Source organism: Myotis yumanensis, unplaced genomic scaffold, assembly GCF_028538775.1.
Source record: "Myotis yumanensis isolate MYYU_CA2020_CCGP unplaced genomic scaffold, mMyoYum1.0.hap1 SCAF_21, whole genome shotgun sequence".
Taxonomy (NCBI): Eukaryota; Metazoa; Chordata; class Mammalia; order Chiroptera; family Vespertilionidae; genus Myotis; species Myotis yumanensis.
The window spans coordinates 17,807,921-17,832,474 of NW_027223772.1; the positions used below are offsets into that span (position 1 = coordinate 17,807,921).

Sequence of the window (24,554 nt, forward strand, 5' to 3'; positions counted from 1 at the left end):
AGAAACATGGCTCCATGTCACAGAACATACCACCATGACCTCGACGTTTTCTTTCTGTCACTTCTTGAACACTGCGGTTCAGACTTATGATCCCAGGTGCCTCTCTCCTGTGGCATCATTTGTTTAGCTAACACTTCTTGCCAAGAAACAAGTCCCTTAGGAGAAAACTCAGCAAACAGAACTGCAGAGGCAATTATCATTATTGTAATTAGCATACTTGCCTCGTAACCACCATGTAAATGCCTGGAATCCTTCATTCTCACTCAAGCTGGACTGGGAAGTCTAGGGAATAAGAAAAAACACTAGGTACAGAGACCAGAACCACAAGCAATGGGCCTGGACACAAGGGAAATGTTTGCTACCTTTTTCTCTCCCTTCTTTGTATCATTAGTAAGTACCTGGTGCCTGGGCCCCGTGGCAAGCAGTGAATATAAATGATTTGTGAACCGATTCTTACCACCTGCTTTGCTGACATGGAAATGCAAATAAATATCCCCACAGAAACCAGGGCAATGGAAGTATATTTGAATATACTGTATCTGCAGAAATAAGAACAAGAACACATTAGGAAGGCACAGGTACCAATTTCCACAGGATGTTTTCAGTAGATGGTGCCTGAGAGTATAAATCACCAGCAGAGCCCATGTAAGTCTTCATGTGCAAGGATCAGGGTGCCCACTGGTTGCTACACACACCCTTCCTTGGCGTTGCTTAACATAGTTTCTAAAAGTTTGTGGACCAACAGATTGTTTCATTGGGGAGGGGAGACCAGACGTGACATTCCATTGGTGACAGTCACATAGAACAGTTCTGACACTTTTCATTCTATCTTCTTGGCCACTTGGGCTTTATTTGGAATTTTCTTTGTACTAAGTGCACGATTAGTCCTTCGTTCACTCTGTTGCACTAATGAACACCTTCTCTGACAGCACTGCCCCACACAACTATGAGCCTGGAAATGCTCCATCCTGGGCTCTCCAATATGGTCACCAACAGCCACAAGTGGCTACTGGCAATTAAACCCTGACCAGTGAGACTTGGAAACTAGATATTTAATTTTAAGTAATTTAAATGTTAAATGTGAATAGTCACATGTGGCTTCTGGTGACCACAAAGGAACTGAAATTCTCAATCGATTGGCTTCATAGGTTAGGATGGATGTAAGGACTCAGTGATGCTAAGAACTAATTCTACAGAGAGAACACTGCTGCACAGGTGGGACCCCCTACCTGGTCAGCTGCTCCAGGAATGCACATCATTGTCACAGAGAGAACTCAAACAAAGAAGGCCAGGAGCACGCCCCCTCTAGCAGGAGAAAAGTAATCCACATGCCTAGCCTATAGGTGGGGCCAAGAATGTGCTTCCTAAACATAAATTATAAAAGCATATTGTTTACCTTTTCTTCAAAATGATAATCTCTAGAATCATGTAGGCAATTAGAGAACCCTGTAAAAGAAGACAAGAGGAAGTTTTAGTGCACTAGGGAAAGACAACATACTTCAAGATAAAAATGAACATCTCCAAGAGGGAAAAACATCTGGGCAGGAGAAGATTAGGATGAATAATTAGTAAGGTCCAGGTGTTCTTATGATGGCAAAAAGTATAAGCCATAAAAATCTATCTTGCAAAATAATTATGCCTTTTAAAGATGACAATGAAGATAACAATGATCAATTCTCAATAACTACTCATAGCTGAAGCTTATTACAGGCTTATTTTTGTCAACTTTTCCATCTAATTTCTAAGAGCTTTTACTACGTTTCTCCGCCCCCCCTGCGTTTTGAGAAAAGAAGTTATGTGGAGATCTCTCTCTTATCTGGAAGGGTGTCTGTCCTTCATCAAGTGCTCATAGAAAGTCTACTATGTGCTCAATACTGTGAGGGTCATCTTAGTCATTATAATTAGCTCTGGGAAGTGCCTTTAGAAATAACACATTTGATCTTACAAAAAACTCAGACTACACCAAAATGTTACAATTCTAATCCTTACCCGTTTTGTATTCTTCTGCAACCCTAACTATATTTCCCTTGAAGTCTTTTCTGCCCTCCAGGGAAAACTGTTCTTATCTATATACTGAACACAGATCTCTCACCAAACATGAGGCAAAGAAAAAACCTCTACTGCTTTGGAAGAAGCATGCCTCCAAGAATTTTCCTTTATTTAATTATCTCAAGTCTCTGATTTAAAAAAAAAAATCAGGAAGGAAAAGGGTCTGGCCCTGGCATGTGTTTCTCAATGGTTAGAGTGTGGGCCTGAGCACTGAAGGATTGTGGGTTTGATTCCTGGTCAAGGGCACATACCTGGGTTGCAGGTTCAATCCCCAGCCATGGTCGGGGCACATACAGGGAGGCAAACAACCCGTGTGTCTCTCTCACATCGATGTTTCTCTCTCTCCCTCCGTTCAACTATTTCTAAAAATCAATGAAAAAATATCCTCAGGTGAGGATTAACAACAGAGAGAGAGAGAGAGAGAGAGAGAGAGAGAGAGAGAAACGAAATGAAAGAAGGGTCTGTTTCATTTACTAGAAATAAATGTAATTTTATGTAAGAAAGAAACAAAAAGTGATGAGAAATGTTAAAGAACATTCATAGGAAGTTTGAATATAAAATCAACCAGATGAAGGAAATTAAAAGTTAAAATATGCTTCTCAGGAAAATGTTAACTTTCCTTATATCAATCACCCATAAGACCTGAGATAGATAAAAAGTAAACCATCCACTTTCATATTGCTCTCTTTCTGCCTTCTCAGACGATAGTCAGCCTCTGCTCACTGATCTGAGCAGCAGTACTCGCAGATCTAAATATCATGTGCAGGGGCATGGTGATGTTGAGGTTCAGGGCATAGTTGTTCACCAAGCTGACCGTGAAGAACATAGTCACCATGACGGCATAGTATCTGAAATGCAGAGGCAACGGCTTACCACACAGAATCTGCTAATTCAAGAAAATCAAATAGAGAAGGAAATAAATACCTCCAGTTAAAAGTATATTGCTTATTTCCTCTTTATTAAAATTGTATCACTATTATAATTTGAGTAGAATAATAAGTACCTATAAAAATACTTCACAAAGCCAAATGAACATGGAAAAAGTTTAACTTACAGAGTATGTTTCAAGAAACACTATTTTAATATGCTTCAAGTATACATAGCAACTAAAAACTAGGCTTCAAAAAATGTTACCTAATAGCAATTGGGTTTTTTTAAAAATATATTTTATTGATTTTTTACAGAGAGGAAGGGAGAGAGACAGCTAGAAACATCGATGAGAGAGAAACATCAATCAGCTGCCTCCTGCACATCTCCTACTGGGGATGTGCCCACAACCCAGGTACATGTCCTCGACCGGAATCGAACCTGGGACCTCTCAGTCTGCAGGCCAACGCTCTATCCACTGAGCCAAACAGGCTTCGAAAGCAATTGGTTTTTAAAAGTAAATTGGGAGAGATGACATCAGCATCATGGAAGAGTGAGAAGACTCCATTGTTTCTCCTCTTAAATTTATCTCAAGACAATTATAACTCAACAAAGATCCCATGTTCAGCACACAAACACACCTGAAATATTTATGCATTAGCACATCTGAAGATGGACATGTTGAAATGAGGGAAGGTGGGATGGGGGAAGAACAGGAGGGGAGGTGGGACAGGGAAAGGACAGGGACGTGACCACAGATGCAGTTTGGTGCCCATCCTGGCTCCAGCGATCAAGGAGCACAACAGTGGGGGAGAAGTCTGGCTGCAGCCCTCACACTACAACCTGGAGGGTCAGAGGGGCAGAAGCAGTTTTCTTCCTAGAAAAGGCATTTCCCTTCCACCCTCCCCATTAAGGCAAAGCTGGTATTGAGGTGGCTGGGAAACCATTACTGTAGGGGTGGAGCAGAGCCATAAGATCTCTACCTCAAATGCACACACAGAGAAACAACCCATCAAATACCATGAACAACAGGGTAACTTGGGAGCACAGAAAGGAAATGAAAAATCTCCAGGAACCAAACTCAAAGGCATGGAAGACTGTGGTTTAAATGACAGAGAATTCAAGACTGCAATTACAAAGAAACTCAACAATATACAAGAAAACTCAGAAAGGCAAGTCAAAAGTTCAGGAATACAATTAATGAGCAAAAGCAGTACTTTACAAAAGAGATTCAAACTATAAAAAAAAGAAACACATTCTGGAGCCAAAGAACTCAATAAATGAGACAAAGAATGCACTAGAGAGCATTGGAAACAGAGCAGACCAGATGGAAAAAAGAATTAGGGAACTTGCTCCGCCAGCATGGCTCAGCAGTTGAGCATCAACCTATAAACCAGGAGGTCACAGTTCAATTCCTGGTCAGAGCACATGACCAGGTTGCAGGCTCCATTCTTAGTGCAGGGTGTGCAGGAGGCAGCCAATCAATGATTCTTTCTCATCATTGATGTTTCTCTCTCCCTCTCCCTTCCTCTCTGAAATCTACAAAAATAACCCGTGAAGAAGAGAGAGAACTGAGAGTTGAAATTTAAAAAATAAAAGCAATATAAGGATAATAGATACGGTATATCAGAAGGAGAAGAGAGAGAGGAGGGAACAAAGATCCCACTTAAAGAAATAATTGACAAGAACTTCCAAGCCTATGCAAAGAACTAGATGTTAGAATAGAGAAAGCCAACAGAACACCTACTTATATCAATGCAAAAAGAGCTTCTCCAAGACTCATTTTATTCAAACTGTCAAAAATCAATGACAGCCGAAACCAGTTTGGCTCAGTGGATAGAGCGTCGGCCTGCGGACTGAAGGGTCCCAGGTTCGATTCTGGTCACGGGCATGTGCCTTGGTTGTTGGAGCATCCCCAGTGGAGGGTGTGCAGGAGGCAGCTGATCGATGTTTCTCTCTCATCGATGTTTCTAGCTCTCTATCTCTCTCCCTTCCTCTCTGTAAAAAATCAATAAAATATATTTAAAAAAATAAATAAATAAAAACCAATGACAAAGAAAAAATTCTTAAGGCAGCCAGGAAACAATAAAGATTAACCGACAAAGGAAACTCCATTAGATGATCATCACCAGACTTTTCTGTAATGTTTTCAGTAGCAACACTACAAGAGAGGAGAGAGTGAACGAAAATATTTAAAATATTGAAAGAGAGGAACCCATCAGCAAAGGATAAGATATTCAGCAAAGTTATCCTTTAGACATTAAGAAGAAATAAAGGCTTTCCCAGACAGACAAAAGCTGAGAGAATTTACCACCGTAAGACTGCACATAAGAAATGTTGAAAGGACGTCTTCTACTGGAAACAAAAACACAAAAGTACACAAAAAGATGAATAAGATGATTAATAGATAGTAGCAGGAAACTGAAAATCTATTTCAGAGTAGTTTATTAAATAATCTATACTAATAAAAGAGTAATATGCTAATTAGACCATGAGACCTTCCAGAGACCTTCTGGATGTCCTTCTGGACAAAGCCAGGGGCTTGGCTGGCCTGCAAATGGCCATCAGCCCCTCACCTAGGTTGGCCACGCCCCCCAGCAGAGACCCCCACCCTGAAGAGGGTCTGGCCAGCCTGAAAACAGCCCTCAGCCCCTCACCCAGGCTGGCCACGCCCCTTAAGGGGACCCCCAACCTGATCCGGGATCCTCTTCAGGGCAGATCAGCCGGCCTCCACACGTGCACCAGGCCTCTATCTATACTAATAAAAGGGTAATATGCTAATTGGAGTGGGAGACCTTCCAGGAGGCCTTCCAGATGCCTTTCCGGACAAAGCCATGGCAGCGGGGCTGAGGCAGAGGCAGTTAGGGGTGATCAGACCAGGAGGGGAGGGCAGTTGGGGGAGATCTGGCTGACGGGGGTGGGACCGGGCGGGCAGTTGGGAGCAAGCAGGCCGGAAGTGGGGGGCAATTGGGAGCAAGCAGGCTAGCAGGGGTGCAGTTGGGGATGAGCAGGCCGGCAGTGGGGGACAGTGGGGGGTGATCAGGCTGGCAAGGGGGGGCAGTTGGGGGTGAGCAGGCTGACAGGCAGAGTGGTTAGGGGCGATCAAGAAGGCAGGCAGGTGAGCAGTTAGGAGCCAGCGGTCCCAGATTGCGAGAGGGATGTCCGACTGCCGGTGTGGGATTGGGCCTAAACTGGAAGTCGGACATCACCCAAGGGGTCCCAGATTGGAGATGGTACAGGCCAGGCTGAGGTACACTGCACCCATCCACCCCCCAGGCACGAATTTCATGCTCCGGGACACTAGTTATAACATAAAGGTTAAAGGGGGGAAGGGCATTAAAATAATTGTAACTATTGCAGATTACAAGTTCACAACATAAAGAGGGATAATTTGCAACAACAAAATGATAAAAGAGGAGGAAGAGGATTGAATAGTACAGGTGAATGAAGAGGCAATCAGAAGAAAAAGGACTGTTATATGTATGTATGTATGACACATTTTGCACAATCCTAGTGGTAACCACAAAACAAAAATCCAGAGCTGAGATAAAACATTAAAAAAGAAGAAGAAATGAAGAATAAAATCATAGAAAACTGTCAAATTAAAATAGCAGAAATAATTATAAGAGAAAACAAACAATGGAAATAGAACAACAAGAAAACAAAGGATACAATAACTGTGGTAAATCTTCATATATCATTAACAACCCTAATTATAAATGGATTGAACTCACAAATCAAAAGTCTCAAAGTAGAGGTATGGATTATACAACAAGACCCAACTATATGTTGCCTGCAGGAGATGCTGCTCAATTACAAAGACAAACACAGGCTCAAAGTGAAGGGGCGAAGATGATACTTCAAACAAATGGCATCCAGAGAGAAGTGGGTGTAGCTGTACTTATATGAGACAAAACAGATGTTGAGATTTAAAAAAAAAAGAAACAAGAGACAAAGATAGACATTTTATAATGATAAAGGAGACAATTCATTAAGAAGACATAACACTTATTAATATGTATGCACCCAACCTGGAAGTATCTACACTAATAAAAGAGAAACATGGTAATTAGCGTACGACCGCTACCCTTTTCATTGGCTAATCAGTGAGTATATGCAAATTAACTGTCGGCCAAGATGGCGGTGGCCGGCAGCCAGGCAGCTGGAAGCAAACATGAGGCTCCCTTGCTTCAGTGACTACGGACTCCAACGTTCCCCACCTCACTTTCCGGCCTCTCAGTTGCAACTCTAAGCAACTATGTACTATGTTGCAAATAAGAAGCTAAACAAAAGCCTAGAAACCGGCTTTCAGTCAGCCGGGCTTTAGCAACATTATATCGATGTTTTCAGCAGCGAGGCCTCAGAGCTAAAGCTGGCCCAGAATAAAAAAAAAAAAAGAAAACAAGGAGCAGTTGGGAGCTTTTAGTAAACTGCCAGCAGGAAAACAGCCCTCAGCCCCTCAGCCAGCCTGGCCAGGCACCCCAGTGGGGACCCCCACCCTGATCCAGGACACCCTTCAGGGCAAACCAGCTGGCTCCCACCCGTGCACCAGCCCTCTATTCTATATAGTAAAAGGGTAATATGCCTCCTGGCACCGGGATCAGCGTGACAGGGGGCAGCGCCCAAAACCCCTGATCGCCCTGTGGCTCTGTGTGTGACAGGGGGCAGGGCCACAACCTCCCTATCTGCCCTGCTCTGTGCCTGATACGGGGGAGCTCCCCAATCCCCTGATTGCCCTGCAGCTCTGTGTTTGACAGGGTGCAGCGCACCAACCCCCTGATCCGCCCTGCTCTGTGTGTGACAGGGTGCGGCGCCCCAACACCCCTGATGGGCCCTGCTCTGTGGGTGTAAGAGGGTGGTGCCGCAACCTCCCCATCGACCGTGCCTTGAGTGTGACAGGGGGCAGTGCCCCAACCCCCCAATTGGCCCTACCCTGAGCATGACTGAGGGTGGCATTGCAACCTCCTGATCCGCCCTGCTCTGTGCATGATGGGGTGGCGCCCCAACTCCCCAATCGGCCCTGCTCTGAGCCTGACCAGGGGCTGCACTTAGGAATTGGGCCTGCCCTCTGCCACCCGGGAGCAGGCCTAAGCCAGCAGGTCATTATCTCCCGAGGGGTCCCAGACTTCGAGAGGGCACAGGCCAGGCTGGGGGACCCCCCCCCCCCGCCCCGAGTGCACAAATTTTTGTGCACCGGGCCTCTAGTCAAGATATATAAAGCAATTACTAATAGACCTAAGGGAGAAACTGACAAAAATAATATTATAGTAGGGGACATGAATCCCCCCCTGAGAGCAATGAATAGATCATCCAGACAAAAAGTCAATAAGGAGATAAGGGCCTTAAATGACACAGCAGGGTGAATCAACTTAATATTTATAGAATTTTACATCCCAAAATGCCAGAACACAAATTCTTTTCAAGTGCACACAGAACATTCTCAAGGAAAGAGCAGGCCGGCAGTGGGGGGCAGTTGGGGCAAGCAGGCCAGCGGCGGGGGGGGGGGGCAGTTGGGGGCGATCAGGCTGGCAAGGGGGGGCAGTTGGGGGTGAGCAGGCTGACAGGCAGAGTGGTTAGGGGCGATAATATACTGGATAATAAAACTAATCTTGATAAATTTAAGAAGACTGATATCATACCAAACATATTTTCTGGGAAAATCACAAATATGAGGAGATTAAACAACATGCCACTAAACAACTACTGGGTCAAAGAAGATATAAAAGAAGAGATCAAAAGATACATAAAGACAAATGAAAATAAAAATACAATATACCAAAATTTGTGGGATGCAGCAAAGGCAGTACAAAGGGGGAAGTTTAGAGCATTACAGGTCTAGCTCAAGAAACAAACAAAATTTCAAATAAACCACCTAGCATTACACATTTAAAAACTAGAAAGAAAAAGTCCAAGATGCTGGCAGCATAGGAGGTCTGAACTCAACCCCTCCCATGAGCAAACACAAATATACACATATATACAGAGTAATTACTCCTGCAAGATAGCTAAGGGCTTCATAAACAGTTTCTCAACAACAAACAACAACCGAATGGAGAAGGCTGGGAAAGCCACAAGCCCTCTGGGAGCTGCAGGAACTCCATGGCTTGGAGACGCCTGTGAACACCTTAGGGCAGGAGGGATCTCTGTTCAGGGGCTGTGGCTTGCCTGCAAATCACAGCAGTTTCCCAGATCTGCTGCCCAATCCTTTTGCCTCCAGAAAAGGGAGCAAGCAGGAACAACTCAGTGGTGCAGATGCCTGGCCTCCCTGCTGGGCTCCAAGTTGGCACTAAAGCCAGAGGTCACTTCTACATAAGACCACTTTCTGTACAACAAATGAGAGAGACTCTATAGAGAAGTCTGGGGAGCCACTGGAGCTCTCTGGAGACTGCGGGGATTATCCCTTGTTGGAGGTGCCAAAGAGCACCATTGCTTACCCCCCCTTCTGCCTCCACAGAGTGGGTGGCAGGGGCTCTATCCAGGTACTCTGGCCTACCAGCAAAGTAACTGCAGAGTGTACCTGACACATCACCCAAACCCATTTCAGTCCCAAACAACGGGAGAAAACAAGATCAACAGGACATTACTACATGCACCTGGCCTCCCTACCTGGAGCCATTTCAGCTCAGTGGGCCAGTGTCCAGGACACCTGATACCTGCTCAGTTCCTCTGGCTGACCAAAATCACCTGACAAACACAGCCTACACCAAGGACCCTGGTACATAAGGCCACTTTACAAAGAATGGGAGAGAGGGCTATTTCATCTAATTCATAGAACAAACATAGACACTTTAACTAAATGAAAAGATGCAAGAATTCTCTCTCAAATGAAAGAACAAGAAAAATGTGCAGAAAAAAAGAAAAACCTAAGGAAATGGATATAAGCAATTTGCCTAATAAAGAATTCAAAGAAATATCATAAAGGTGCTCACCAAACTTGAGAGTGACATAGAAAAACTTAGGGAGAACTTAAACAAAGAGGTAGAAAGGATAATAAAGAACCAACCAGGTCTGAAGAATACAGTAACTGAAATGAAAAACACACGAGAGGGAATTAGCTAATACAGAAGAACACATCCTGAAGACAAACAATGGGAATCAACCTATCAGGACAGAAAACAGAAACAGAATTTTAAAAAATGAGGATAATTTAAGGGACCTCTGGGATAACATCAAGAACCCAAACATTAGCATTACAGGGATCCCAGAGGAGAAGAGACAAAAGAACAGGAACTATATTTAAAGCTGGGAAAGGAAAAGACACCCAGGTCCATGAAGCACAAGATTTCCAAACAAAGATGAACCCAAGAGACTTACACCAAGACATATTGTAACTGAAATGGCAAAAGTTTAAGATATAGACACAATCTTTAAGGAAACAAGAGGAAAACTGAATTACACACAAAGGAAACTCCATAAGGTTATCAGCTGATTGCTCAGCAACAACTTTACCAGCTAGAGGAAGTGGCAGGGCATCTTTAAAGTTCTGAAAGAAAGAAAACTACACAATAATTTACCCAGCAAGGTTATCATTCAGAATTGAAGAAGAGATAGTTTTCCAGAGAAAAGCAAAAACTAAAGAAGTTCATCACCATTAAACCAGCTTTACAAAAAATGTTAAAGGGACTTCTTTAAGCAGAAAAGGACAGGCTATATTCAGAAATAGGAATATATATATTAAAGGGAAAAATCTCACAGGTTAAGCCAAATATTAAATAAATACAGTGAATCACACATTGAAAACATACTAAGATCAAAAGAAAGAAGTATCAAACACAACTCAAACAATAAGTAGCCAGGATATACAAAACACAAAACATAATACCAATAGCATACGGCTCGGATGGGGTAGTAAAATGTAGTCCTTCTAGAATATATTCACCCTTAAATGCTTATCAACTTAAAACAGACTGTTATAGATATACATAGACCTCATGTAAACCACAAACCAAAAACCTACAAAAGATATACAAAGAAAAAAGAGAAAAAAACCCAACTACTGAAAACCAGCAAACCGCAAGGAAGAGATCAAGAGAAGAAACAGAGAACTATAAAAACAACGAAAACAATTAACAAATGGCAATAAGTACATACTTATTAACAATTATTTTAAATGTAAATAGATTAAATGCTCCAATAAAAAAAATAAGGTGGCTGAATGGATTTAAAAACAAGACCCATCTATAAGCTGCTTACAAGAGACTCACTGCAAATCGAAAGATGCGGACTGAATGTGAAGGGATGGAAAAAGATATTCCATGAAAAGAAAGATAGGGTAGCAATTTCAGACAAAATATACTTTTAAACAAAAATATTTTAAGAATACAAAGAAGGACATTACATAATTATAAAGGGTTCTATCCAAGAAAAGGATGCAGCAAACATAAATATCATAACTATCACATCCAACACAGGAACAACTAAACGTATAAAGCAATTGCTAATGGCATAAAGGGAGAGACCCACAGTATTACAATAGTACAGGATTTTAATATCCCACTCATATCAATGAATAGATAATCCAGACAGAAAATCAATATGGAAATAATGGTCTTAAATGTCACTTTAATCCAGATTGATTTAATATCATTTTTAGAATATTTCAAACAAAAACTGCAGAATACATTTTTTAAGTGTACATGGAACAATCTCTAGAATTGATCACATATTACATCACAATATAAGCCATAATAAATTCAATAAGACTGAAATCATATTAAGCATCTTTTCTGATCACAATAACATGAAACTTAGAAATCAACTCCAGCAAGAAAATTGGAATGTATCAAAAAGGAAGTCAAACAGAACATCAAAAACTATCATAAAAACAAATGAAAATGAAAAAACTTCTCAAAATTTATGGGATACAGTAAAAGCAGGTATAGAATAAAGTTTATAGCTATGCAGGACTACCTCAAAAAAAAAAAAAAAAAAGGAAAATCCCAAATAAACAATTTAAGTCAACACCCACAGGAATTAGGGGGAAAAAAACACCCAAAGTAAACAGAAGCAAGGAAACAGTGAAGATCAGAGAAGAAAAAACAAAATTGATATTTTAAAAATTGAAAAGATCAATAAACTAAAACACTGACTCTTTGAAAAGATAAACAAAATTGCAAACCCTTAGCCAAACTCATCAAGAAAAGTGAGCCCAAATAAATAAAATCATAAATGAAAGAGAATTTACAAGTGATACCACTGACATATAAAAAGTCATTAAAGAATAATACAAACAATTGTTTTCCAACAAATTCAACAAAATAGAAGAGATGGATGAATCTTCCAGAAGTATATAACCTTCCAAGCCTGAATCAGGAATAAATGCAAAATCTAAATAAACTGATTACTAGCAATGAAACTGAAGCAATAATTTTTAAAAATTTCAAACAAATAAAAGTCCAGTACCAGATGGCTTTATAGGTGAATTTTCAAAGAAGAATCAACACCTACTCTTCTTAAACTATTTCAAAAAACTGAAGAGGAAGGAATGCTTTCAAATTCATTCTATAAAGCCAGCATTATCCTGATAACAAACTCAGACAAAGACATTACAAAAAAAGAAAATTACAGGCCAATACCCGTGATGAACACAGATGCAAAATTCTCAACAAAATATCAGCAAACCAGATTCAACGATACATTTAAAAAAAGTATACATCATGATCAAGTGAGATTTATCCTAGGAACGCAAGGCTGACTCAACACCCATAAATCGATCATCATGATACATCACATTGACAAAATAAAGGGTTAAAACCATATGATCATCTCAATAGATGCAGCAAAAGCATTTGACAAAATTCAACAAAAAGCTCTCAACAAAGTGAGTATACAAGAAACATAGGCTATATATGATCAAACCTATAGGTAATATAATACTCATTGGTGAAAAGCTTAAAGCTTTTCCTCTAAGATCAGGAATAGGACAAGGATGATCACTATCACTAGTTCTATTCAACATAGTATTGGAACTCCCATCTATAGCAAACAGACAAGAAAAATAAATAAAAGACATCTAAATAGAAAAGGAAGTAAAGCTCTCATTATTTTCAGATGACATAACCATAAGGACTGAAAGAAAAAAAAAACAATTAGAATTAATAAATGAATTCAATAAAGTCACAGAATAGAATTAATACACAGAAATCAGTTGGGTTTCTCTACACCAATAACCAATGATCAAGAGGAGAAATTAAGAAAACAATTCCATTTACAATTGCATCAAAAGCATAAAATACCTAGAAATAAATTTAACCAAAACCTGTATTATGAAAACTATAAGACAATGGAGGAAAAAAAATTGAAGAGCAAATAAATGGAAGAATACACCTTGCTCATGTAATGGAAGGATTAATATTGTTAAAATGTCCTTATTAAAGGAAGATACAGATTCAATGTAACCAATATTAAAATATTAATGGCATTCTTTGAGAATTAAAACGAATCCTAAAATTTATATGGAACCACAAAAGACTGAAAACAGCCAAAGAAATTTTGAGAAAGAACAAAGTGAGAGGTATCACACTACCTGATATCAAACTATTATTATTATGCTACAATACTTAAAACAGTATGGTACTGGCATAAAAACAGAGGTATAGATCAATGGAATATCGCTGGGGTCCAACCCCAGCGGGTCCAGGGGTCCCCAAAGGTGTGGATGGAGTTGGCGAAGAAGGAATGACATGGAGGCAGAGTTCAGTTGATCAGCATAGCAAGGTTCTCCCGCCAGATTCTGTTGCCAGGTTCTTTAGCCAGGTTCTCCAGCCAGGTTCTATCCAGGTTCTTTTGCCAGGTTCTGTCTAGGTTCTCCAGCCAAGTTCTATAGCCAGGTTCTGTCCAGGAACTTTTGCCATGTTCTCTCGCTAGGTTCTGTCTCTAGGTTCTGTGTAGGATCTCCAGCCAAGTCCTGTCTCTAGGTTCGGTCTCTAGGTTCTTCAGCCAGGTTCTCTTGCTAGGTTCTGTTTCTAGGTTCTGTTTCACTCTAGGTTCTGTTTCTCATTGTATTGTTACATCTGTATTTATACCAGTTGATTCCAATCCTATCAATCTCTACTCCAAAGGTTAGGGCGTTTCTTATCTCCATTCCAGGGAGTAAAGATTATGTAGCTTAAGCGTGATTGTTTGTAGTTAAGGTGATTAACTACCCGCCTGGCACTTAGTTAAGAGGTTTCATTCCCTCCCTAACTTCAGGGAAAAATCTCCACCTGGGGAAACAACCTTTCTCGCAGAGGTGGCCTTGGTTAAAATACATAGCGCCAAGAAGGGGAGCAAACATATTAAGAACAGTATGCCATATACGCCAGGTCCCTTGAAACATATGTTGTGTAGATGCTTCTTCCCTGCAGCAACTGTGTCAAGCAGCAAGGATGTACCAGCTCCCAGCAGAATATAATAGAGCAACCAGTAATAAATCCTTGCTTATATGATCACTTAATCTACAATAAAAGAGGCAAGGATATACAATGGGGTAAAGACATTCTCTTCACTAAGATGTATCAGGAAAACTGAAAACATTAAAAAAAAGAGAACTAAACCACTTTTTTATACCACATACAAAAATAACTCAAAATGGATTAAAGACTTGGATATCATACCTGAAACAATGAAACTCTAGAAGAAAACATAGGCAGTAAACTCTTTGACATTTTTTTAGCAATTTCTTTTTGGATATGTTTCCTCAGGCAAGGAAAACAAAAGAAACAATAAACAAATGTGACTACATCAAACTAAAAATGTTTGCACAGCAAAGGAGACAATCCACAAAACAAAAAGGCAACCTACTGAATGGAAGAAAACATTCACAAATGATACATCCTATAGGGAATTAATATGCAAAATACTGTACATAAGGAACTCATACAACATAGCACCAAAACAAAACAAAAAAATTAATCCAATTTAAAAATGGGCAGAGGACCTGAATAGACATTTCTTTAGAGGACATACACATGGCCAACAGATATATGGAAAAATGCTCAAAATCACTAATCAGGAAAATGCAAATTAAAACCACAATGAGATATCACCTCACACCTGTTAGAATGGCTATCATCAATAAATCAGCAAATAAGTACTAGTGACGATGTGAAGATGCACTGCTGGTAGGATTATAAATTACTGTAAACACTATGAAAAATGGTATGGCACTTCCTCAAGAGATGAAAAGTAGAATTGCCGTAGGACCTATAAATTGTTTTTTTGGGAGGTATTTATCCAAAGAAAACAATATTACTAATTTGAAAGACATATGCACCCCTATGTTCACTGCAGCATTATTAATAACAGCCAATATAGAAGCAACCTAGATGCCCACCAATAGATGAATGGGCAAAAAAATGTAGTGAACATATACAATGATATATTAGTCAGCAATAAAAAATAATAAAATCTTGCCATTTGCAACAACATTGAGGGACCTAGAAGGTACTATGTTAAGTGAAATAAGAGAAAGACAAATACTGTATTTCACTTCTGTGTGAAATCTAACAAACCACACCAAAAGAATGAACAAAACAATACAAACAGACCTATAAATATAGAGAACAAGCTGACGGTTGCCAAATCGGGTTGGGGGAGGTGGTGAGAGGGGGATTTAAATATTTATTTTTTTAATTAAATTTTTAAAAAAGCAACAAGCTATTGAATAACTATTGGGTCAAAGAAAAAAAGAGAAGAGATCAAAAGATGCATAGAGACAAATTAAAATGAAAATTCAACATACCAAAAATTTTTGGATGCAGCAAAAGTGATATTAAGATATAAGTTTAGCTTAGTAAAGGCCTATCTACACTAATAAAAGAGAAACATGCAAATTGGTGTCACTCTGCTATCCTTTTGATTGGCTAATCAGGGAGATATGCAAATTAACTGCCAGCCAAGATGGCGGCCGGCAGCCAGGCAGCTTATGTGAACAGGGAGGATTCCTTGCTTCAGTTACAGAGGACTCCAACGTTCCCCGCCTGACTTGCCGGCCTCTCAGCTGCAACTCTAAGCAACTATGTTGCAAATATAGAAAGTAAACAAAACCCCAGAAACCTGCTTTACTCAGCCAGGCTTCAGCCAGCTGGACTGCAACATTGTATCAAATACAGAAGGTAAACAAAGGCCAGAAAGCTCCTTTCAGCAGCAGAGGCCTCAGAGCTAAAGCTGGCCCAGAATAAAAAAAAGAAAAAGAAAGAAAGAAAGAAAGAAAGAAAGAAAGAAAGAAAGAAAGAAAGAAAGAAAGAAAGAAAGAAAGAAAGGGGCAGCTGGGAGCTTCCGTCACCTGCCAGCCTGAAAACGCCCTCAGCCCCTCACCCAGGCTGGCCAGGCACCCCAGTGGGGACTCCCACCCTGATCCAGGAAACCCTTCAGGGCAAACCAGCCAGCCCCCACCCGTGCACCAGGCCTCTATTCTATATAGTAAAAGGGTAATGTGCCTCCCGGCACCGGGATCAGCATGACAAGGGGCAGCACTCAAACCCCCTGATCGCCCTGCAGCTCTGCGTGTGACAGGGTGCAGCGCCCTAACCCCCTGATTGGCCCTGCTCTGTGGGTGATAGAGGGCAGCGCTCCAACCCGCCCCCCCCCCCCCGCTCTGTGTGTGACAGGGTAGAGCCATAACCTCCCCATCGGCCCTGCCCTGAGTGTGACAGTGGCGGCACCCCAACCCCCTAATCGGCCCTGCTCTGTGTGTGACAGGGTGCGGCGCCCCAACTCCTCCCCCCACAGGCCCTGCTCTGTGTGTGACGGGGTAGAGCCATAACCTCCCCATCGGCCCTGCCCTGAGTGTGACAGTGGCGGTGCCCCAACCCCCTGATCGGTCCTGCTCTGTGTGTGACAGGGGGCGGTGCCCCAATGATCCAATTGGCCCTGCTCTGAACCTGACCAGAGGCTGCACCTAGGGATTGGGCCTGCCCTCTGCCACCCGGGAGCAGGCCTAAGCCAGCAGGTCATTATCTCCAGAGGGGTCCCAGACTGCGAGAGTGCACAGGCCAGGCTGAGGGACACCCTCCCCCCCCCCCCCCCCCCAAGTGCACAAATTTTTGTGCACTGGGCCTCTAGTCTCAAAAAAAAAGAAATTTTAAGAATTAAATGTATCTTAGCAAGTAGAAAAAACATCTAGAAAAAGAAGAACAAATAAAGCTCAAAGTCAGTAGAGGAACAAAAATAATAATAATCCGAGCAGAAATAAATGAAACAGAGAACAAAAAAAGGATAGAAAAAAACATCAATGAAATAGCTGGTATTTTGTAAAGATAAACAAAATTGACAAACCTCTAGTTAGATACACTAACCAAAAAATGAAAACAGACTCAAAATCAGAAGTGAAAGAGAAGTTACAGTGGCCATCACAGAAATATAAATCATTATACAAAAACACTATGAAAGGATATACACCACCAAATTCTATAAAACTAAAAAAAAATGGTAAAGTTCTTAGAAATATACAACCAACATAGCCTGAACCATGAATTGGAAAGCCTAAAGAGAGTGATCACTAGTAAGGAAAATGAAACAGTAACACTCAAAGAAGACTTAATACTAATCCTTCTCAACCTCTTCCAAAAAATTGAAGAGGAGGGACTACTTCCTAATTTATTTTATGAGACCAACATTCCCCTGATAGCAACACACAAAAAGAATATTACAGGCTAATATCTCAGATGAACATAGATACAAAATGTCTAATCAAAATATTTGCAAATATAACAATACATTAAAAGGATAATACATCAAGATTAAGTGGGGTTGCCCAGTCAGTGTAGCTCAGTGGTTGAGCAATGACCCATGCACCAGAAGGTCTCAGATCAATTCTTGGTCAGGGCACATACCGGGTTGTGGGCTCAATCCCTGTTGGGGAGCACAGGAGACTTGGTTGGAAAGTTTGTAAGGAGGACATTCCGAGAGGGAAAAAAAAAAGTGTGCTGAAGGCAGACTGCTCTGTTTATTGGAATTACGACTTAGGGGAGTGCCAAAGGCCACACCCCTAATTATTCCTTGACCTTTCCAAACAAAAAGTCTGTGCACGTGCAGACCCCTGGATGTTTACTGGAATCCTTATGCTTAATCTTTGGGTGTCCTTGCTTAAAGGACACTGCAAACACATATGTCCTCCCAAGATTACTTACCCTACTGATTGTATCTAAAAGATAAAATTTATCTCAAACTGCTGCTACAATAAAAGCCTAATGAGACAGGTAATCCAGGCTGTCTGGTTCCTTTAGCCAGGCAGTCCCTTAGTCCTCTCTTTCACAGCAAACATTGTGTTAGAGTAATCATTCACTCGTCACTCAGGGTGTGCTGGTCAGCCCTAACAGATCCCCAGTAAGGGGCGTGCAGGAGGCAACAGATCGATATTTCTCATCGATGTTTCTATCCCCCACTTCCTCTCCTTTCCTCTCTCAGAAATCAATTCTATATAATAAAAGCCTAATATGCTAAGTGTCTGACCATTCAACCAGTCACTATGATGGACACTGACCATCATGGGGCAGACACTCCAACTGGTAGATTAGCTTGCTGCTGGGTATGGCTGATTGGGACTGGGCGAGGCGGGCCAAACACAACCTGGAGCCCTCCTGTGGTCCCTCCCGGCCCGATTGTGCACCAGTGAGGTCCCTTGGCCTGGCCTATGCTCTCTCACAATCTGGGACTCCTCGGGGGATGTCTGCAGGCCAGGCCGAGGGACCCCACCAGGGCACAAATCCGTGCACCAGGCCTCTAGTAAAAACAAATTGGAAAAAAAAAAAGTTTAAGTAGGGTTCATTCCCTGGATGCAAGGATGGTTCAATGTTTGCAAATCAATCAATGTGATAAACCACATTAACAAAATAAAAGATAAAAATCATATAATCATATCAATAGATGCAGAAAAAGCATTTGACAAGATACAACATCCACTTATGATTAATATACTATATAAGATGGATATAGAAGGAAAGTATCTCAACATAATAAAGGCCATATATGACAATTCAACGGTGAAAAACTGGACTTTTTTTTCTAAGATCAGGAACAAAACAATGATGCTCACTCTTGCCACTGTTATCCAACATAGTACTAGAAGTGCGAGCCAGAGCAATTAGGGGAGAAAAATAAATAAAAGGTGTCGAAACAGAACTGTCACTATTTGCAGACAACATGATTCTGTATATAGAAAGCCCTAAAGATTCCACCAAAAGACTATTAGAAACAATGACAAATACAATAAAGTAGCAAGATACAAAAATCAGTATACAAAAATCCACTATATTCCTATATGCCAGGGGTCCTCAAACTTTTTAAACAGGGGGCCAGTTCACTGTCCCTCAGACCGTTGGAGGACTGGACTATAGTTTAAAAAAAACTATGAACAAATTCCTATGCACACTGTACATATCTTATTTTGAAGTAAAGAAACAAAACGGGAACAAATACAATATTTGTATTTGCATGTGGCCTGCGGGCCGTAGTTTGAGGACCACTGCTATATGCTAACAACAAAATACCAGAAAAATAAACAAAACAATCCCATTTACAACTGCAACAAGAAGGATAAAATACCTAGGGAGAAATTTAACAAAGGAGGTGAAAGACCTGTACACTGAAAACTATAAGACATTGTTGAAAGACACTGAAGAAGACACAAAGAAATGGAAAGATATCCCATGTTCATGGATTAGAAGAATAAACACTGCTTAAAATGACCATTACCTAAAGTAATATACAGATTTAACACAATCCCTATCAAAACCCCAATGTTATTTTTCACAGAAATAAGAACAAAAAAATCCTCAGATCTATATGGAACCACAAAAGACCCTAAAATAGCCAAAGCTACCTAGAGAAAAAAAGACAAAGCCTGATGTATCACACTACCTGTCTTAAAATTATACTACAAAGCTAAAACAATCAGAAAAAGAGACATACAGACCAAAGGAACAGAGTTTAGAGCCCAGAAATAAGCTAACACATACTAGTCTATGGGCAACTAATAGTTGACAAACGAGACAAAAGCACACAGCAGAGAAAAGAAAGTCTCTTCAATAAATGGTGCTGAGAAAACTGGAAAGCCACATCTAAAAGAATGAAACTAAACTGCTATTTGACACCATAAACAAAAGTTAGCTCAAAATGGACCAAGGACTTGAATATAAGACCTGAGCCAATAAAATACATAGAAGAAAACATAGGCACTAAACTTGTGGACTTTGGTCTCAGAGGGGCTTTTGTGAACTTGACCCCAAAGGCATGGGAAATAAAAGCAAAAATAAATGAATGTGTCTACTAGTACATCAAACTAAAAAGCTTCCACATAGCAAAAGAAACCATCAACAAAACAAAAAGGCAACCAACTGAATGGGGGAAGATATTTGCAAATGATACCTCTGATTAGGGCTGATACCAAAAATACATAAAGAACTCATACAACTCAACAACAACAACAGCAACAAAAAACACCAAACAATCCAATTAAGAAATAAGCTGAGGCTGAACAGACATTTCTCTAAAGAGGACATATAGATGGACAATAGAGATATAAAAGGATGCTCGGCATGACTAATCATCAGGGAAATGACAATTAAAACCACAATGAAATATCATCTCACCTCTGTCAGAATGGATATCAGTAAATCAAATAAGTGCTGGCGAGAATGTGGAGAAACAGGAACCCTCTGGCATTACTGGTAAATTGTAAATGTAAATTCACAATGTAAATTTCTGCAATCACTATGGAAAACAGTGTGGACTGGTTCCTCAAAATATTAAGAACAGAGCTACCACATGACCCAGCAACCCCTCTTCTGAGTATCTACCTAAAAAGTTGGAAAACATTTATCTGTAAAGATATGTGTATCCCTATGTTCACTGCACAAGACCCAAGATATGGAAACAACCTAAGTATCCTTTGACAGATGATTGGATAAAGAAGATGGGGTACATATATACAATGGAATACTACTCAATCATAAGAAAAGATGAAATACTCCCGTTTGCGAGAACGTGAATGGATCTTCAGAATATTTATGCTAAGTGAAAATAAGACAAAGAATAACAAGAATGGTATGATTTCACTCGTATGTGGTGTAATGGGTTGACTCAGCGAGATAGACCACCGACTCAGAATTTAAATTTAGGAACCTTTATTAAGCTGGCCAGCTGTCTGCAGTTCAGCCTTTGCTTCAAACTGCAGCACCTGACTGCAAGAGTTTTGGCTATTTATTTGCAAAAACTACAAAGTTACAAAGCCATGCTTACACAATTTGTTCCCGACACAGTATAGCATTATCACCTTCCTATCTATGTTTTCCGGGAACAGAGAGCACAGTATATTGAGGAGGGACCATGAGACCATATCTCAAGGCCTGACCTGATGTCAGTACCTTCCTATCTGTCTGTTCCAGGAACAGACAGCACAGCGTGCCCCCATATGCAGCCCAGTACATTCCCTACTGGTCTTATTCCCGAATCAAATCTTTGATTCAGCGTCCTCCTCTACGATATGAAATTGAGGAGGCATTTGGCAATGCAGGGGCCAAATATGAGCCCTAGGAGGAGCAGAACGACTGGTCCTGCCAAGTAGGAGAGCAGGGTAGTTAGCCAGGGGGACCAGGAAGTTTTAGCTGGGGCTGGGTGCTGTGGCTGGCTCGGCCTCTCTGGCTTGTCTAGGGGATGCAAGGGGCCAATCGGGTTGAACCACCGGGGAAGAGTCCGGCGTTGAATGATGAAGAGCTGGCCAGGGTCTCGGCCGCTTACATAGAGTCTTAGTCCCCAGGTCTTTCCCCCTTCCCATTGGTCAGTCTACCAGGCGAGAGGCATGAGGAGGACGGGGTTACAATTTCCGATCGTGCAGTTCTTCTTCGGGGCCCCAGGTAGAACCTCTCTTCAACGGGTCTCCGGTCTTCTGGACCCGCCATCCCTCGACGCTGTCGTTCGTTTTCTTAACCTGCGTAGGATGGATCCAGTGCCTCTTTCCTGCGACTTTGATGGCGGTTGGAGTGCTCAGCACCACCTGGTAGGGTCCATCCCATCTAGGTTCCAGGCTGCCAGTCGTGAGGCTTCACCCAAACGAGATCTCCCGGAGAGAAGGCAGGCTGTGTTGGACTGGATCTCAGCACGTCCTCCTCCCGTAGGGCTCTCACCACCCGTCGTGCTGACGTGGCGCTGCTCTGCAAAGCCTGTAAGGACTTAAGCAAATTTTGGGTAGAGAGATGGGCGACTTCCTCCTCCCTCAACCTGGGCACCAATGGCAGCGGTTGCCCAAACATTATCTCAAAAAGGAGTTAGCCCTTGGATGCATGGGGTGCACCTAGCTCTGAAGAGAGCAAAAGGAAGGAGACTTACCCAGTTTTCACCAGTCTCTAATTTTAACTTAGTTAATGTTTCCTTTAAGATCCAATTTATCCTCTCTACCTGTCCAGAGCTCTGTGGTCTATAAACACAATGCAATTTTCAAGTAACTCTTGGGGCCTTAACTATGGATTGTAACTTTGGCGATAAACGCCAGGCCATCGTCGGACCCATGTATAGTGGCAGGCTAAACCGGGGACAATTTCGGTGAGGAGTTTCCTAACTACTACCTGTGCTGTCTCTGCCTTGGTTGGGTATGCCTCAGGCCAGCCAGAGAAGGTATCAATGAAAACCAGCAAGTATTTATACCCTCCTTGTCCTCCTGGTATCTTGGTGAAGTCCACTTCCCAGTGTTCTCCGGGGTTCTGACCTCGGAATCGCTGTCCCGGCGCGGTCACAACAGGGGGCCCTTGATTCACCCGGGCACACACTTGGCACCTTCTAGCCAACTCTTGAGATATTTTCTGGAGCCCTGGGATGTAAAATTCTCTTCCTAGTAGTTCTGATAGCTTCATTCCCCCAGGTGGGTGCTCTGGTGGGTCTGGGAAGCGATGGTCTGCCCCAGGGCTTCTGGCATTATAGGCCTCCCATCTGGCAGAATTAGCCATCCAGCCTCTCCTTCCCGGGCCCTTAGTTTCTCAGCTAGCTTCTGCTCCTCTGGCAGATGAGTAGGCTTCTCTGGGAGCCTCCGTGCTGGCAGGGCTACGAGAACTTCTAGGGGCCCTACTGGTCTTTTAGTCAATTCCTTGGCCCCTATATGGCTGCCAGGTGGTTAAGTATCTCAGGAGCTTTTTTCTTTCCTCCTGAGGTCAGGAGACATCTTTAAGGTGGCTCCCGTGTCCTCCTGTAAGGGCAGTGTGAGGAGATATATCCCTGCAGTCCCTGGGTAGGTCTGGCAGGGCCAGTGCCGGGGCGCTTACCAGGGCTTCTTAGATCTCCCCTGGCTCCTCCTCATGTGCCCCCCACTACCGGGTACCTTCCTCTGCGAAGCTGCTCCCGTCGTCCGTGTAGAAGGTCTGATCTGGATTCTGCAGGGCTGGTCCACAATGTCCTCACGGAGGGAAGTGAGGGTAGTCAGTGTCTCCTTGCAGTCAGGCAAAGGGGCCTCTGCCTTCTCGTCAGGGAGGAGTGTGGCAGGGTTCAAGGTAGCTGTTTTCAGGAAGCTGAAATGTTTACTCTTTTTCCCTTTCCCTACCAGACGGCCTGAGTGAGTGCTATGAGTTCCACAAGGAAGTCCACCTTTTGGCCCCCCACTGTCAGGGTTATTCTGGGCTCCTGGGGACCAGCTGAGCTCCGACAACCCCAATCCACCTCCTCCACCAGCATGGAGGGAGTCGGTTCCCCCGCACATTCAGGGCACTCCCTTTTCCAATGTCCTTCCTTTCTGCAAAATGCACATTGATTCTTCCCAAGCCTGGGTTGGACTCCTTTTCTTCCGCGAGGCTTTTCTTTGCCCTTGTTGTCTCTCTGGCCCCTTGGGCCATTTTCCTCGTTTAGGGCCAGGAGGACCTTGGCCATCCAGGTGTTTAAACCTGCCATTGGGTCCTTCAGATTGTCAGAAACCTTCTGGGCCACCTCAACCAACTTAGAGATTGATTTCCTCTCAAAGTTCCTTCTAACTTCTGTCATTTTTTCCTAATATTTGGGGCCGACTTGGACAACCTTCCGACTTTCCAGGGCATCAGGGTTAGGCTCCTGGACTGTCTCTGTCACCTTAGAGAGGTTTGTGGGTCTCCAAGCAGCAACTCAGATGCCCCCTAATAGAGTCTGGCGATACCGATCGAGAGCCTCCTTTCCCCTGTCACTATAGGGGTTCCAGTTGGGTTGCCTAGAGGGAAACACAGCCTTTAATCTGTCTTTTATTTGTTCTTTCAGAATGGACTAAAGGAGCTTTATTTCCCTACAGGGTCTTATATGTCACAGGACCTCACAGGGTCTGTAATTCCTGGAACAGAGGGCTAGTATTCACCACTTTATTAACCCCCTCTGTTCTAGACAGGCCTTTCCCAGTTTCCTACAGTTGAGGTTTTGTGCCACCCCTGACATGGGCATGGTCACGCAGGCCTGTAACACAGTATACAGGTTGCTAACTGTCAACTGTCTCTCAATAGAGACCAAAATTTAATGGGTATTCTTCTTTGCCCACCTGGGCAACTGCCCTCTCAGCAGCTAGACACCCTTTACTTTTTGGGTTCATTCCACATAGTCTTTTTCCAGGGCAGTTTACACATAGGCCAGTTCTTCTTTCTAGCCACAAATACAGTTTGTCAAATTTCCTTAAAATGTATTCTGGCACAGGAGAAAGTTGTTTTGCTGTATACAGGTAG

General features: G+C 42.2%; 1 protein-coding gene across 1 annotated transcript in view; it reads right to left on the minus strand.

Annotated features, from left to right (window-relative positions):
• The window catches only part of LOC138998979 (nucleotide sugar transporter SLC35B4-like), a 43,138-nt gene that overhangs the window by 495 nt on the left and 18,089 nt on the right, over window positions 1-24,554 (minus strand). The window contains exons 3-6 of the mRNA XM_070400998.1: window positions 2,795-2,897; window positions 1,397-1,446; window positions 458-539; window positions 218-282 (exon numbers count right to left, since the gene is read on the minus strand). Coding sequence (XP_070257099.1) covers window positions 218-282; window positions 458-539; window positions 1,397-1,446; window positions 2,795-2,897 — 300 coding nt within the window. The remainder of the gene's footprint in view (window positions 1-217; window positions 283-457; window positions 540-1,396; window positions 1,447-2,794; window positions 2,898-24,554) is intronic.